The 17,500-nt window shown below is 47.2% G+C and overlaps 1 protein-coding gene across 1 annotated transcript in view; it reads right to left on the bottom strand.

The window, feature by feature from the left end:
• LOC124024497 (dedicator of cytokinesis protein 1-like) overlaps positions 1-17,500 on the bottom strand; it is a gene marked incomplete at both ends in the record, with an annotated part of 70,150 nt that overhangs the window by 16,159 nt on the left and 36,491 nt on the right. Inside the window, 2 exons of the mRNA XM_046338415.1 lie at positions 75-156; positions 2,108-2,249. Of these exons, the coding sequence (XP_046194371.1) occupies positions 75-156; positions 2,108-2,249 (224 nt within the window). The remainder of the gene's footprint in view (positions 1-74; positions 157-2,107; positions 2,250-17,500) is intronic.

The raw sequence follows: 17,500 nt of genomic DNA on the forward strand, positions 1-17,500 counted from the left end.
GACAGACAGACAGACAGACAGACAGACAGACAGACAGACAGACAGACAGACAGACAGACAGGACAGATACATACCTGACGATCTGCTCAGAGACAGGTTTGTTCTGGAACTTTGAAGGGAGTTCTAGAACCGGCTTGACGGTGAAACACTGGATGCCTTTTATCACAGCCGTTAACGGAAATATTAAACAGTGGAATATAAACGAACTGGTCACAATGAGTTCAACTAAAACAGAACACAAGTGTAAAGTAGGAGATGCTCTACCATACAAACTAAAGTCATGCTTAGACCCTCCCAGTCTGATGAATGTGTTGGGGGTTAACGTGTGTAGATGGTGGAGGTGAAGCACTTTGTGAAGACTACTGATGTATGGGAAAAGGACTTTATAAATATCATTGATTGATTGATTGATTGATTGTCATCTCTGTGATAAGTATACACTGTTAGGGATAGTTCCTGATGTCTGTCTGATGTCTGTCGATCAACATTTTATTTTATCAAGCCCATTTTACAACAGCAGTGCTGTACAGAAACCTAAGACCCCCAGAGAGCAATGCAGAGGCAGAAGAACAGTGGCTAGGAAGACTCCCTAGAAAGGCCAGAACCTAGGAAGAAACCTAGAGAGGAACCAGGCTAGGAAGACTCCCTAAAAAGGCCAGAACCTAGGAAGAAACCTAGAGAGGAACCAGGCTAGGAAAAACTCCCTAGAAAGGCCAGAACCTAGGAAGAAACCTAGAGAGGAACCAGGCTAGGAAAAACTCCCTAGAAAGGCCAGAACCTAGGAAGAAACCTAGAGAGGAACCAGGCTAGGAAGACTCCCTAGAAAGGCCAGAACCTAGGAAGAAACCTAGAGAGGAACCAGGCTAGGAAAAACTCCCTAGAAAGGCCAGAACCTAGGAAGAAACCTAGAGAGGAACCAGGCTAGGAAGACTCCCTAGAAAGGTCAGAACCTAGGAAGAAACCTAGAGAGGAACCAGGCTAGGAAGACTCCCTAGAAAGGCCAGAACCTAGGAAGAAACCTAGAGAGGAACCAGGCTAGGAAAAACTCCCTAGAAAGGCCAGAACCTAGGAAGAAACCTAGAGAGGAACCAGGCTAGGAAGACTCCCTAGAAAGGCCAGAACCTAGGAAGAAACCTAGAGAGGAACCAGGCTAGGAAAAACTCCCTAGAAAGGCCAGAACCTAGGAAGAAACCTAGAGAGGAACCAGGCTAGGAAAAACTCCCTAGAAAGGCCAGAACCTAGGAAGAAACCTAGAGAGGAACCAGGCTAGGAAAAACTCCCTAGAAAGGCCAGAACCTAGGAAGAAACCTAGAGAGGAACCAGGCTAGGAAAAACTCCCTAGAAAGGCCAGAACCTAGGAAGAAACCTAGAGAGGAACCAGGCTAGGAAGAACTCCCTAGAAAGGCCAGAACCTAGGAAGAAACCTAGAGAGGAACCAGGCTAGGAAAAACTCCCTAGAAAGGCCAGAACCTAGGAAGAAACCTAGAGAGGAACCAGGCTAGGAAAAACTCCCTAGAAAGGCCAGAACCTAGGAAGAAACCTAGAGAGGAACCAGGCTAGGAAAAACTCCCTAGAAAGGCCAGAACCTAGGAAGAAACCTAGAGAGGAACCAGGCTAGGAAAAACTCCCTAGAAAGGCCGGAACCTAGGAAGAAACCTAGAGAGGAACCAGGCTAGGAAAAACTCCCTAGAAAGGCCAGAACCTAGGAAGAAACCTAGAGAGGAACCAGGCTAGGAAAAACTCCCTAGAAAGGCCGGAACCTAGGAAGAAACCTAGAGAGGAACCAGGCTAGGAAGACTCCCTAGAAAGGCCAGAACCTAGGAAGAAACCTAGAGAGGAACCAGGCTAGGAAGAAACCTAGAGAGGAACCAGGCTAGGAAGACTCCCTAGAAAGGCCAGAACCTAGGAAGAAACCTAGAGAGGAACCAGGCTAGGAAAAACTCCCTAGAAAGGCCGGAACCTAGGAAGAAACCTAGAGAGGAACCAGGCTAGGAAAAACTCCCTAGAAAGGCCAGAACCTAGGAAGAAACCTAGAGAGGAACCAGGCTCCGATGGGTGGCCAGTCCTCTGCTGGCTGTCTTGACTGTTATCTCTGTGGTAAGGATACACTGTGAGGAAGAGGTCTTGATGTCCTCGCCGGGCGGCGTGGTCGTCTTCATCTTGTCCGCGTTGGGGAACTGGGTGAGCAGTCTGGCCTCAAAGTCCTCTCTCCTCTCATACTCCTTCCCTCTATAGATGAACATCTTGTTCTGAGAGGGGAAAAACAGAGAGAACGTTGTGTTTTTTTTTTTTACACCACTTCTGTCTGACCACCAGAAGATGCTTTGTGGCACAGTCGAAGCCACGCTGGGCTCCGGGGGGTGGGGTGAGGGTTCGCCACCGAGGCAGCTCAATTTCACCCTGCCATGCTTCACTACACTGGACTAGTGACGAACACAGATCACACACACACACGCACACGCACGCACGCACGCACACGCACGCACGCACGCACGCACACACACACACACACACACACACACACACACACACACACACACACACACACACACACACACACACACTGCAGACACAGTGTGATATGGGGTTGAATGGGTGTTGGATCTTGTGTATTGTGTAAACCTGCATGACTTTATTACCAGTGAACTGGTGTGAAAACAGAGAAACAATAGGCTCAACAGGCTTTCAACCCTGTTCTGTTGTCAACAGGCTTTGAACCCTGTTCTGTTGTCAACAGGCTTTGAACCCTGTTATGTTGTCAACAGGCTTTGAACCCTGTTCTGTTGTCAACAGGCTTTGAACCCTGTTCTGTTCTCAACAGGCTTTGAACCCTGTTCTGTTCTCAACAGGCTTTGAACCCTGTTCTGTTGTCAACAGGCTTTGAACCCTGTTCTGTTGTCAACAGGCTTTGAACCCTGTTCTGTTGTCAACAGGCTTTGAACCCTGTTCTGTTGTCAACAGGCTTTGAACCCTGTTCTGTTGTCAACAGGCTTTGAACCCTGTTCTGTTGTCAACAGGCTTTGAATCCTGTTCTGTTGTCAACAGGCTTTGAACCCTGTTCTGCTCCCAACAGACTTTGAACTTTGTTTTTCTCCCTAATTGTCACATACGCTGATGCTTTCTGCACATGAATTGCCATGGCGCAGAGAGACGAGAGATTGGACTTCGCTGAGTTCGCTCCATTAGTTAGCACTATATAGATCGATTAAACAATAGGATACAGGGTTCAGCCTATTGGCTACTGTCTAAAACAGTAAGGATACAGCCTATTGGCTACTGTCTATTGGCTACTGTCTATTGGCTACTGTCTATTGGCTACTGTCTAAAACTGTAAGGGTACAGCCTATTGGCTACTGTCTATTGGCTACTGTCTAAAACTGTAACGGTACAGCCTATTGGCTACTGTCTAAAACTGTAAGGATATACTATTGGCTACTGTCTAAAACTGTAAGGATATACTATTGGCTACTGTCTAAAACTGTAAGGATATACTATTGGCTACTGTCTAAAACTGTAAGGATATACTATTGGCTACTGTCTAAAACTGTAAGGATATACTATTGGCTACTGTCTAAAACTGTAAGGATATACTATTGGCTACTGTCTAAAACTGTCAGGGTACAGCCTATTGGCTACTGTCTAAAACTGTCAGGGTACAGCCTATTGGCTACTGTCTAAAACTGTAACAGTACAGCCTATTGGCTACTGTCTAAAACTGTCAGGGTACAGCCTATTGGCTACTGTCTAAAACTGTCAGGGTACAGCCTATTGGCTACTGTCTAAAACTGTAACGGTACAGCCTATTGGATACTGTCTAAAACTGTAAGGGTTCAGCCTATTGGCTACTGTCTAAAACTGTAAGGATACAGCCTATTGGCTACTGTCTAAAACTGTAAGGGTTCAGCCTATTGGCTAATGTCTAAAACTGTAAGGATATACTATTGGCTACTGTCTAAAACTGTAAGGATATACTATTGGCTACTGTCTAAAACTGTAAGGGTTCAGCCTATTGGCTACTGTCTAAAACTGTAAGGGTACAGCCTATTGGCTACTGTCTAAAACAGTAAGGATACAGCCTATTGGCTACTGTCTAAAACAGTAAGGATACAGCCTATTGGCTACTGTCTAAAACTGTAAGGATATACTATTGGCTACTGTCTAAAACTGTAAGGATATACTATTGGCTACTGTCTAAAACTGTAAGGGTTCAGCCTATTGGCTACTGTCTAAAACTGTCAGGGTACAGCCTATTGGCTACTGTCTAAAACTGTCAGGGTACAGCCTATTGGCTACTGTCTAAAACTGTCAGGGTACAGCCTATTGGCTACTGTCTAAAACTGTCAGGGTACAGCCTATTGGCTACTGTCTAAAACTGTCAGGGTACAGCCTATTGGCTACTGTCTATTGGCTACTGTCTAAAACTGTAAGGACACAGCCTATTGGCTACTGTCTATTGGTTACTGTCTAAAACTGTAAGGACACAGCCTCCAGTTTCCGCTTATAAGACCAGAAATTTGCTCAGTGCCCTCCAAAATAAGAGGGAACATTGAAGAAGGGCAAACTACACTGAACTAAATATATCAACACATCATGTAAAGTGTTGGTCCCATGTTTCATGAGCTGAAACAAAAGATCCCAGAAATGTTTCATACGCACAAAAAGCTTATTTCTCTCAAATGTTGTGCACAATTTTGCTTACATTACTTTTAGTGAGATTTTCCTTTGCCAAGATAATCCATCCACCTGACAGGTGTGGTATATCAAGAAGTTGATTAAACAGCATGATCATTACACAGGTGCACCTTGTGCTGGGGGCAATAAAAGGCCACTCTAAAATGTGCAATCTTGTCACACAACACAACGTCACAGATGTCTCATGTTTTGAGGGAGCGTGCGATTGGCATGCTGACTGCAGGAATGTCCACCAGAGCTGTTTCCAGAGAATGCAATGTTCATTTCTCTACCATAAGCCGCCTTCAATGTCGTTTTAGAGAATTAGGCAATAAGTCCAACTGGGTTTAGAACCACAGACCACGTGTATGGTGTGGTGTGGGCGAGCGGTTTGCTGATGTCAACGTCGTGAACAGAGTGGCGTTTGGGGTTATGGTATGAACAGGCACAAGCTACGGACAACGGACACAATTGCGTTTTATCAATGGCAATTTGAATTGCAGAGAGCTAGTAAAAAATAACCACAATAAGAAAGGTATGGTTATCAAATAAAGCTTCCATAGTAAATATATGTAAGTAGTACTGAAGTCTTCTTTTCTTTTACTAGGTCCTGAGGCCCATTTGTTAAAGGTATCTGTGACCAACAAAATACAGATCTGTATTCCCAGTCATGTGAAATCCATAGATTAGGACCGATTGTGTATGTTACCACGCAGTAATTTAAAAAGAAAACTCAGTTTGGTGGAAACTCACTGCTGTTGGGGAAAATGTGCATATTTTCTCTTTGAATATTCTATACTATAGAATCAGAAACACTGAGGTAAAACCAGGATATCGCTGGTCTATTTCATGTGAGACCTCAGATAGAGCTTCTATCACACACACACAAACATTCATTATTTAACTAGGCAAGTCAGTTAAGAACAAATTCTTATTGACCATGACGGTCGACCTACAGGGTCAGCCCCTGGAGACAATTAGGGTTAAGTGCCTTGCTCAAAGGACACGGACAGGTTTTTCACCTTGTCGGATTGGGTATTTGAACCAGCGGCCTTTCGGTTACTGGCCCAACGCTCTAATCGCTAGGCTACCTGCCGCCCCATTCTATCGGGGTGTGTGTGTGTTCCTCTCAATGTCATGGTGCTCATTACTCAGCTCCCAGAATGCACCATTCTGACAGAGAAAGGAAATCACAGTCTGTCACAGAGGAGGCGAAGAAGCAACAACAGAAAACAGTTCTCGTACTTCGGCTCGTCAATAATTCATTACTGTTTTTTTGGTAAATGGAAAAACACAGTCGGCCAAGAAACTAGTGTCATGACGAAGTCAATAAAAAAGCGGAATAGAAAATCAAACAGCATCTAGAATGAAATTCATAGATGATTTAAACATGCTGTCGGCAGAGGGGTTTATGGGAACATAAATGGAATCCAAATATCTCCAAATGCATGGTGGGAAAACGAATACAAAGTCTGTTTGTTAGCGATGGAGACTTAGGTTCAACACGATAAAACATACAGGAGATCAATCCACCATTTCAATCAACCATTTCAATCAACCAGATCAATCAACCATATCAATCAACCATTTCAATCAACCAGATCAATCAACCATATCAATCAACCATTTCAATCAACCAGATCAATCAACCATATCAATCAACCATTTCAATCAACCAGATCAATCAACCATATCAATCAACCATATCAATCAACCATATCAATCAACCATATCAATCAACCATATCAATCAACCATTTCAATCAACCATTTCAATCAACCATATCAATCAACCATATCAATCAACCAGATCAATCAACCATATCAATCAACTAGATCAATCAACCAGATCAATCAACCATTTCAATCAACTAGATCAATCAACCAGATCAATCAACCAGATCAATCAACCATTTCAATCAACCATTTCAATCAACCATTTCAATCAACCATATCAATCAACCATATCAATCAACCATTTCAATCAACCATATCAATCAACCATATCAATCAACCATGATCTTAGCAATGACCCATGAAAGTCAATGAGCCAAGAACGTAAAAGACACGACAAGGCTAAATCGGTGCTTACGCTGACAAGGCCGTCATCTTAGGTCACAGGAGTGTGTAGAAACTAACACACCGTTTGAAGGGGAGAGGACAAAACGTACCTGAAAATGTATGAGATGAGGAAACTTTGTTTGTTTGTCCCAGTCAGTAAACTCAGAAGCGTTTCCAGTGTCCCAAATGGCACCCTATTCCCTATGTAGTGCACTACTTTTGACTAGAGCCCTATTCCCTATGTAGTGCACTACTTTTGACTAGAGCCCTATGGAACCTGTTCAAAATTAGTGCCCTCTACAGGGAATACGGTACTGTTTGGGACAGAACCCACTGTACGTCTCAGAGAACTCGGTATGATAGGAACGTGACAGCTTATATTTTAAAGTGCTGGAACACAGTTTGATAAATATCTTCAGACAACTTTTGGAAAGCCTGAACACTTCCGTTGAGCCAAGCCGCTGAGATAAACAGAAACACCGCAGCTTTACAGAAACAGACGGAACACAAGTCAGAGAAAGACGGAGGAATGAAGTACTTAATTTAATACCCCTGCTCTACCGATCGCTAGATACATTCAGTCTGACTTCCCAGAAGTCCTTTCTGTTGGTCCATTCAGTCTGACTTCCCAGAAGTCCTTTCTGTTGGTCCATTCAGTCTGACTTCCCAGAAGTCCTTTCTGTTGGTCCATTCAGTCTGACTTCCCAGAAGTCCTTTCTGTTGGTCCATTCAGTCTGACTTCCCAGAAGTCCTTTCTGTTGGTCCATTCAGTCTGACTTCCCAGAAGTCCTTTCTCCTGATCCATTCAGTCAGTCTGCCTTCCCAGAAGTCCTTTCTCCTGATCCATTCAGTCTGACTTCCCAGAAGTCCCTTCTCCTGATCCATTCAGTCAGACTGCCTTCCCAGAAGTCCTTTCTCCTCATCCATTCAGTCAGACTGCCTTCCCAGAAGTCCTTTCTCCTCATCCATTCAGTCAGACTGCCTTCCCAGAAGTCCTTTCTCCTCATCCATTCAGTCAGACTGCCTTCCCAGAAGTCCTTTCTCCTCATCCATTCAGTCAGACTGCCTTCCCAGAAGTCCTTTCTCCTGATCCATTCAGTCAGTCTGCCTTCCCAGAAGTCCTTTCTCCTCATCCATTCAGTCTGACTTCCCAGAAGTCCTTTCTCCTGATCCATTCAGTCAGACTGCCTTCCCAGAAGTCCTTTCTCCTCATCCATTCAGTCAGACTGCCTTCCCAGAAGTCCTTTCTCCTCATCCATTCAGTCAGACTGCCTTCCCAGAAGTCCTTTCTCCTGATCCATTCAGTCAGTCTGCCTTCCCAGAAGTCCTTTCTCCTCATCCATTCAGTCTGACTTCCCAGAAGTCCTTTCTCCTCATCCATTCAGTCAGACTGCCTTCCCAGAAGTCCTTTCTCCTCATCCATTCAGTCAGACTGCCTTCCCAGAAGTCCTTTCTCCTCATCCATTCAGTCAGACTGCCTTCCCAGAAGTCCTTTCTCCTCATCCATTCAGTCAGTCTGCCTTCCCAGAAGTCCTTTCTCCTCATCCATTCAGTCAGACTGCCTTCCCAGAAGTCCTTTCTGTTGGTCCATTCAGTCAGACTGCCTTCCCAGAAGTCCTTTCTGTTGGTCCATTCAGTCAGTCTGCCTTCCCAGAAGTCCCTTCTCCTGATCCATTCAGTCAGACTGCCTTCCCAGAAGTCCTTTCTCCTCATCCATTCAGTCAGACTGCCTTCCCAGAAGTCCTTTCTCCTCATCCATTCAGTCAGACTGCCTTCCCAGAAGTCCTTTCTCCTCATCCATTCAGTCAGACTGCCTTCCCAGAAGTCCTTTCTCCTCATCCATTCAGTCAGACTGCCTTCCCAGAAGTCCTTTCTCCTGATCCATTCAGTCAGTCTGCCTTCCCAGAAGTCCTTTCTCCTCATCCATTCAGTCAGTCTGCCTTCCCAGAAGTCCTTTCTGTTGGTCCATTCAGTCTGCCTTCCCAGAAGTCCTTTCTGTTGGTCCATTCAGTCAGTCTGACTTCCCAGAAGTCCTTTCTGTTGGTCCATTCAGTCAGACTGCCTTCCCAGAAGTCCTTTCTGTTGGTCCATTCAGTCTGCCTTCCCAGAAGTCCTTTCTGTTGGTCCATTCAGTCAGTCTGCCTTCCCAGAAGTCCTTTCTGTTGGTCCATTCAGTCAGTCTGCCTTCCCAGAAGTCCTTTCTCCTCATCCATTAATCAGCGATTGGCTCGTCTCTAACCAATCAGAGTATCAAAGCCAATGACGATTTCCCAGAAATGCCGCTTTTCCCACGTGCGAATGTGTTCAGTTTTTTTTTTAAATAAGAGAATATCCTAATGCCTTCCACATTAGATACAAATGCATCATAATCAGCTGAATTAAGCAGCAATGATTACAATGTGTTCTTAAGGAAGGAGAGAAGCAAAGTGCCTTCAATGGATGCAATGATATCTTTAATATAATTGACCTCCCCCCTACCCCCCCCCAGAGGCAGGGAGATACTGACATACAAACAGCAACATGAAGAAGACACTAAGAAAACCACTGCAAACACAATGTATCTCAATTAGCCTAAGATAAATACTTCCCTAACGACTCGTGCAGAGAGCCCAGGATTGATATTACATTAAGTGTTCATTATTTTATCATTTGATATAATATGGATTCTGAATGAAGTCCACACTTCTTCACACTCAAGCGCATTCCACATTTCACCCTTTCCCCTATGTAGTGCACTACTTTTGAAGGCTCTGGTTATAAGTAGGGCACTACTTTTGAAGGCTCTGGTCATAAGTAGGGCACTACTTTTGAAGGCTCTGGTCATAAGTAGGGCACTACTTTTGAAGGCTCTGGTTATAAGTAGGGAACTACTTTTGAAGGCTCTGGTCATAAGTAGGGCACTACTTTTGAAGGCTCTGGTCATAAGTAGGGCACTACTTTTGAAGGCTCTGGTCATAAGTAGTGCACTACTTTTGAAGGCTCTGGTTATAAGTAGGGCACTACTTTTGAATGCTCTGGTCATAAGTAGTGCACTACTTTTGAAGGCTCTGGTCATAAGTAGTGCACTACTTTTGAAGGCTCTGGTCATAAGTAGTGCACTACTTTTGAAGGCTCTGGTCATAAGTAGTGCACTACTTTTGAAGGCTCTGGTCACTATTTATACATATTTTTTATTTAACCTTTATTTAACTAGGAAAGTCAGTTAATAAGAACAAATTCTTATATACAATGACTGCGTAGGAACAGGGGGCAGAACGACAGATTTTTACCTTGTGAGCTCAGGGATTAGATATTGCAACCTTTCGGTTACAAGTCCAACGCTCTAACCACTAGGCTACCTGCCTCTAACCACTAGGCTACCTACCTCTAACTAGGGACAAAGACTATCATCCCTAGTCCAATAGGACAGTGAGAGGAATAAAGACTATCATCCCTAGTCCAATAGGACAGTGAGAGGAATAAAGACTATCATCCCTAATCCAATAGGACAGTGAGAGGAATAAATACTAACATCCCTAATCCAATAGGACAGTGAGAGGAATAAAGACTATCATCCCTAGTCCAATAGGACAGTGAGAGGAATAAAGACTATCATCCCTAATCCAATAGGACAGTGAGAGGAATAAAGACTATCATCCCTAATCCAATAGGACAGTGAGAGGAATAAAGACTATCATCCCTAGTCCAATAGGACAGTGAGAGTGGTAATGGCGACCATCCCAAGTCCAATAGGACGACAGTGAGCGAGGATAAAGACTATCATCCCTAGTCCAATAGGACAGTGAGAGGGATAAAGACTATCATCCCTAGTCCAATTGGACAGTCAGTGAGAGGGATAAAGACTATCATCCCTAGTCCAATAGGACAGTGAGAGGGGTAACGGCTATCATCCCCAGTCCAACAGGACAGTGAGATGGATAAAGACTATCATCCCTAGTCCAATAGGACAGTGAGAGGGGTAACGGCGATCATCCCAAGTCCAATAGGACGACAGTGAGCGAGGATAAAGACTATCATCCCTAGTCCAATAGGACAGCGAGAGGGATAAAGACTATCATCCCTAGTCCAATAGGACAGTCAGTGGGAGGGATAAAGACTATCATCCCTAGTCCAATAGGACAGTGAGAGGGATAAAGACTATCATCCCTAGTCCAATAGGACAGGGAGCGAGGATAAAGACTATCATCCCTAATCCAATAGGACAGTGAGCGAGGATAAAGACTATCATCCCTAGTCCAATAGGACAGTGAGAGGGATAAAGACTATCATCCCTAGTCCAATAGGACAGTCAGTGAGGTAACGGCTATCATCCCTAGTCCAATAGGACAGTCAGTGAGGTAACGGCTATCATCCCTAGTCCAATAGGACAGTCAGTGAGGTAACGTCTATCTGGTGCAGAACATCAGTGATTTACAGGAGAACAGTAGAGACCAGGGCACAAAACACTAACCCACTTTAGCTGGCAATAATAATCTAGTTTAGTTAATGTTGTTGTGCAGCTATTAAGGTAAAAACACTCTCTGCAGCCCTTACAAGATTAATGCTCCGTGGTAAATTGGCATTTTATTCGAGGGGGAAAGAACATTGTCCCCTTTAAAAACTGCACAGCATATTCCCGTGTCCAAAATCACAGCCTGTTTCCCCACGTAGTGCACTACTTTTGAATAAGCCTATTGGGGTTCTGGTCAAAAATAAGTGCACTATATAGTGAATAGGCTTCCATTTGGGACACAGTCTTTGTTCCAGTATCTGATCGGTAATGATAACTTCTGGGCTGATACTAATAAGCTGAGGTTTTCATCTCACTGAATTAGATATGAGAAGTCATTTATTTATTACGACCCCCCCCCCTTTCTCAAACAGGAAGTAAAGCATCTTTAGCTCCAAGAAGGTAGTCTACAGTAGACAGGATGTAGAGAAGTCTGTGAGGTAGTCTACAGTAGACAGGATGTAGAGAAGTCTATGAGGTAGTCTACAGTAGACAGGATGTAGAGGAGTCTATGAGGTAGTTTACAGTAGACAGGATGTAGAGAAGTCTATGAGGTAGTCTACAGTAGACCGGCTGTAGAGAAGTCTATGAGGTAGTCTACAGTAGACCGGCTGTAGAGAAGTCTATGAGGTAGTCTACAGTAGACAGGATGTAGAGAAGTCTATGAGGTAGTCTACAGTAGACAGGTGCTGGTCATAGACAACCTACCCCAGACACACATCACTCTCTCTGTCCTCCAGACACACATCACTCTCTCTGTCCTCCTCCAGACACACATCACTCTCCTAACAGACACACATCACTCTCTCTGTCCTCCTAACAGACACACATCACTCTCTCTGTCCTCCTAACAGACACACATCACTCTCTCTGTCCTCCTAACAGACACACATCACTCTCTCTGTCCTCCTAACAGACACACATCACTCTCTCTGTCCTCCTAACAGACACACATCACTCTCTCTGTCCTCCAGACACACATCACTCTCTCTGTCCTCCTAACAGACACACATCACTCTCTCTGTCCTCCTAACAGACACACATCACTCTCTCTGTCCCCCAGACACACATCACTCTCTCTCTGTCCTCCAGACACACATCACTCTCTCTGTCCTCCAGACACACATCACTCTATCTGTCCCCCAGACACACATCACTCTATCTGTCCTCCTAACAGACACACATCACTCTATCTGTCCTCCTAACAGACACACATCACTCTCTCTGTCCTCCAGACACACATCACTCTCTCTGTCCTCCAGACACACATCACTCTATCTGTCCCCCAGACACACATCACTCTCTCTGTCCTAACAGACACACATCACTCTATCTGTCCCCCAGACACACATCACTCTCTCTGTCCTCCTAACAGACACACATCACTCTCTCTGTCCCCCAGACACACATCACTCTCTCTGTCCTCCTCCAGACACACATCACTCTCTCTGTCCTCCTAACAGACACACATCACTCTCTCTGTCCCCCAGAAAGCTGATAACAGAATCAAAGAGAGGACTGAGTATAGATGGACCCTATAAAGGCCTTTTAGACAGCCAGACAGACAAAGGCAGCACCTGGCTGTTCAATCTGTAATGGATGCTGTGCCCTGCTAGAGGAGGAAGGGGTTTAGAGGAGAGCCTTGTGAAAACGGTCTTCAACAGCCCTAATGGAATGATCAGACGAGGCCTCTTCCTTAAAGGAGCATCTTTACAGATGTTCTGGAAAGAGGACGACGTCGTGACAAAACAGCGAAGTCTCTCCCGCGCGGCAGAGCTCGAACACGACCGAAATCATTAACACGCCTTGGGAAAAGAGAGAGAATAAGGAACATGTTGAACAGGAGACAGTCGGTCACAATGACACAACTTTCCTCCATTAACACTGTGGAGAAACCACCAGCCCCCAGTGACCCATACGCAGTGACCCAGACACCAGTGACCCAGACACCAGTGACCCAGACACCAGTGACCCAGACACCAGTGACCCAGACCCAGTGACCCAGACACCCAGACCCAGTGACCTAGACACCCATACGCTGTGACCCAGACCCAGTGACCCAGACACCAGTGACCCAGACACCAGTGACCCAGACACCAGTGACCCAGACCCAGTGACCCAGACACCAGTGACCCAGACACCAGTGACCCAGACACCAGTGACCCAGACACCCAGACCCAGTGACCCAGACACCAGACCCAGTGACCCAGACACCAGTGACCCAGACCCAGTGACCCAGACACCCAGACCCAGTGACCTAGACACCAGTGACCCAGACACCAGTGACCCAGACCCAGTGACCCAGACACCCAGACCCAGTGACCTAGACACCAGTGACCCAGACACCAGTGACCCAGACACCAGTGACCCAGACACCCAGACCCAGTGACCTAGACACCCAGACCCAGTGACCCAGTGACCCAGACACCCAGACCCAGTGACCTAGACACCCAGACCCAGACACCAGTGACCCAGACACCAGTGACCCAGACACCCAGACCCAGTGACCTAGACACCCAGACACCAGTGACCCAGACACCAGTGACCCAGACCCAGTGACCCAGACACCCAGACCCAGTGACCTAGACACCCAGACCCAGACACCAGTGACCCAGACACCAGTGACCCAGACACCAGTGACCCACACACCAGTGACCCACACACCAGTGACCCAGACCCAGTGACCTAGACACCCAGACCCAGTGACCCAGACACCAGTGACCCAGACACCAGTGACCCAGACACCAGTGACCCAGACACCAGTGACCCAGAAACCAGTGACCCAGAAACCAGTGACCCAGATACCAGTGACCCAGACAGACACCAGTGACCCAGACACCAGTGACTCAGACACCAGTGACCCAGACCCAGTGACCCAGACCCAGTGACCCAGACACCCAGACCCAGTGACCTAGACACCAGTGACCCAGACACCAGTGACCCAGACCCAGTGACCCAGACACCCAGACCCAGTGACCTAGACACCAGTGACCCAGACACCAGTGACCCAGACACCCAGACCCAGTGACCCAGACCCAGTGACCCAGACCCAGTGACCCAGACACCCAGACCCAGTGACCTAGACACCCAGACCCAGACACCAGTGACCCAGACACCAGTGACCCAGACACCCAGACCCAGTGACCTAGACACCCAGACACCAGTGACCCAGACACCAGTGACCCAGACACCAGTGACCCAGACCCAGTGACCCAGACACCCAGACCCAGTGACCTAGACACCCAGACCCAGACACCAGTGACCCAGACACCAGTGACCCAGACACCAGTGACCCACACACCAGTGACCCAGACCCAGTGACCTAGACACCCAGACCCAGTGACCCAGACACCAGTGACCCAGACACCAGTGACCCAGACACCAGAGACCCAGACACCAGTGACCCAGAAACCAGTGACCCAGAAACCAGTGACCCAGATACCAGTGACCCAGACACCAGTGACCCAGACACCAGTGACCCAGAAACCAGTGACCCAGACACCAGTGACCCAGACACCAGTGACCCAGACACCAGTGACCCAGAAACCAGTGACCCAAACACCAGTGACCCAGACACCAGTGACCCAGACACCAGTGACTCAGACACCAGTGACCCACACACCAGTGACCCAGACCCAGTGACCTAGACACCCAGACACCAGTGACCCAGACCCAGTGACCTAGACACCCAGACACCAGTGACCCAGACACCAGTGACCCAGACACCAGTGACCCAGACACCAGTGACCCAGACACCAGTGACCCAGTGACCCAGACACCAGTGACCCAGTGACCCAGACACCAGTGACCCAGACACCAGTGACCCAGACACCAGTGACCCAGACACCAGTGACCCAGTGACCCAGACACCAGTGACCCAGACACCAGTGACCCAGTGACCCAGACACCAGTGACCCAGACACCAGTGACCCAGTGACCCAGACACCAGTGACCCAGACACCAGTGACCCAGACACCAGTGACCCAGACACCAGTGACCCAGAAACCAGTGACCCAGAAACCAGTGACCCAGACACCAGTGACCCAGACACCAGTGACCCAGAAACCAGTGACCCAGAAACCAGTGACCCAGACACCAGTGACCCAGAAACCAGTGACCCAGAAACCAGTGACCCAACCACCAGTGACCCAGACACCAGTGACCCAGACACCAGTGACTCAGACACCAGTGACCCACACACCAGTGACCCAGACCCAGTGACCTAGACACCCAGACACCAGTGACCCAGACCCAGTGACCTAGACACCCAGACACCAGTGACCCAGACACCAGTGACCCAGTGACCCAGACACCAGTGACCCAGTGACCCAGACACCAGTGACCCAGACACCAGTGACCCAGACACCAGTGACCCAGTGACCCAGACACCAGTGACCCAGTGACCCAGACACCAGTGACCCAGACACCAGTGACCCAGACACCAGTGACCCAGTGACCCAGACACCAGTGACCCAGACACCAGTGACCCAGTGACCCAGACACCAGTGACCCAGACACCAGTGACCCAGACGCCAGTGACCCAGACACCACTGACCCAGACACCACTGACCCAGACGCTGATCAATAGCCCCAACTCTTTCCACCTTCCATTTACATGGACACTGACATGGTAACTTTACATAATAAACCCCAGGAAGAGTAGCTGCTGCCTTGACAGGATCTAATGGGGATCCATAATAAACCCCAGGAAGAGTAGCTGCTGCCTTGACAGGAACTAATGGGGATCCATAATAAACCCCAGGAAGAGTAGCTGCTGCCTTGGCAGGAACTAATGGGGATCCATAATAAACCCCAGGAAGAGTAGCTGCCTCCTTGGCAGGAACTAATGGGGATCCATAATAAACCCCAGGAAGTGTAGCTGCTGCCTTGGCAGGAACTAATGTTGATACATAATAAACCCCAGGAAGAGTAGCTGCTGCCTTGGCAGGAACTAATGGGGATGCATAATAAACCCCAGGAAGAGTAGCTGCTGCCTTGGCAGGAACTAATGGGGATCCATAATAAACCCCAGGAAGAGTAGCTGCTGCCTTGGCAGGAACTAATGGGGATCCATAATAAACCCCAGGAAGAGTAGCTGCTGGGATCCATAATAAACCCCAGGAAGTGTAGCTGCTGCCTTGATAGGAACTAATGGGGATCCATAATAAACCCCAGGAAGAGTAGCTGCTGCCTTGGCAGGAACTAATGGGGATCCATAATAAACCCCAGGAAGAGTAGCTGCTGGGATCCATAATAAACCCCAGGAAGTGTAGCTGCTGGCTTGATAGGAACTAATGTTGATCCATAATAAACCCCAGGAAGAGTAGCTGCTGCCTTGATAGGAACTAATGTTGATACATAATAAACCCCAGGAAGAGTAGCTGCTGCCTTGGCAGGAACTAATGGGGATCCATAATAAACCCCAGGAAGAGTAGCTGCTGCCTTGGCAGGAACTAATGGGGATCCATAATAAACCCCAGGAAGAGTAGCTGCTGCCTTGGCAGGAACTAATGGGGATCCATAATAAACCCCAGGAAGAGTAGCTGCTGCCTTGGCAGGAACTAATGGGGATCCATAATAAACCCCAGGAAGAGTAGCTGCTGCCTTGGCAGGAACTAATGGGGATCCATAATAAACCCCAGGAAGAGTAGCTGCTGCCTTGGCAGGAACTAATGGGGATCCATAATAAACCCCAGGAAGTGTAGCTGCTGCCTTGATAGGAACTAATGGGGATCCATAATAAACCCCAGGAAGAGTAGCTGCTGCCTTGGCAGGAACTAATGGGGATCCATAATAAACCCCAGGAAGAGTAGCTGCTGGGATCCATAATAAACCCCAGGAAGTGTAGCTGCTGGCTTGATAGGAACTAATGTTGATCCATAATAAACCCCAGGAAGAGTAGCTGCTGCCTTGATAGGAACTAATGGGGATCCATAATAAACCCCAGGAAGAGTAGCTGCTGCCTTGACAGGAACTAATGGGGATCCATAATAAACCCCAGGAAGAGTAGCTGCTGGGATCCATAATAAACCCCAGGAAGTGTAGCTGCTGCCTTGATAGGAACTAATGTTGATCCATAATAAACCCCAGGAAGAGTAGCTGCTGCCTTGATAGGAACTAATGGGGATCCATAATAAACCCCAGGAAGAGTAGCTGCTGGGATCCATAATAAACCCCAGGAAGTGTAGCTGCTGCCTTGATAGGAACTAATGTTGATCCATAATAAACCCCAGGAAGAGTAGCTGCTGCCTTGACAGGAACTAATGGGGATCCATAATAA

Source organism: Oncorhynchus gorbuscha, unplaced genomic scaffold, assembly GCF_021184085.1.
Source record: "Oncorhynchus gorbuscha isolate QuinsamMale2020 ecotype Even-year unplaced genomic scaffold, OgorEven_v1.0 Un_scaffold_1885, whole genome shotgun sequence".
In the NCBI taxonomy this organism is placed as follows: Eukaryota; Metazoa; Chordata; class Actinopteri; order Salmoniformes; family Salmonidae; genus Oncorhynchus; species Oncorhynchus gorbuscha.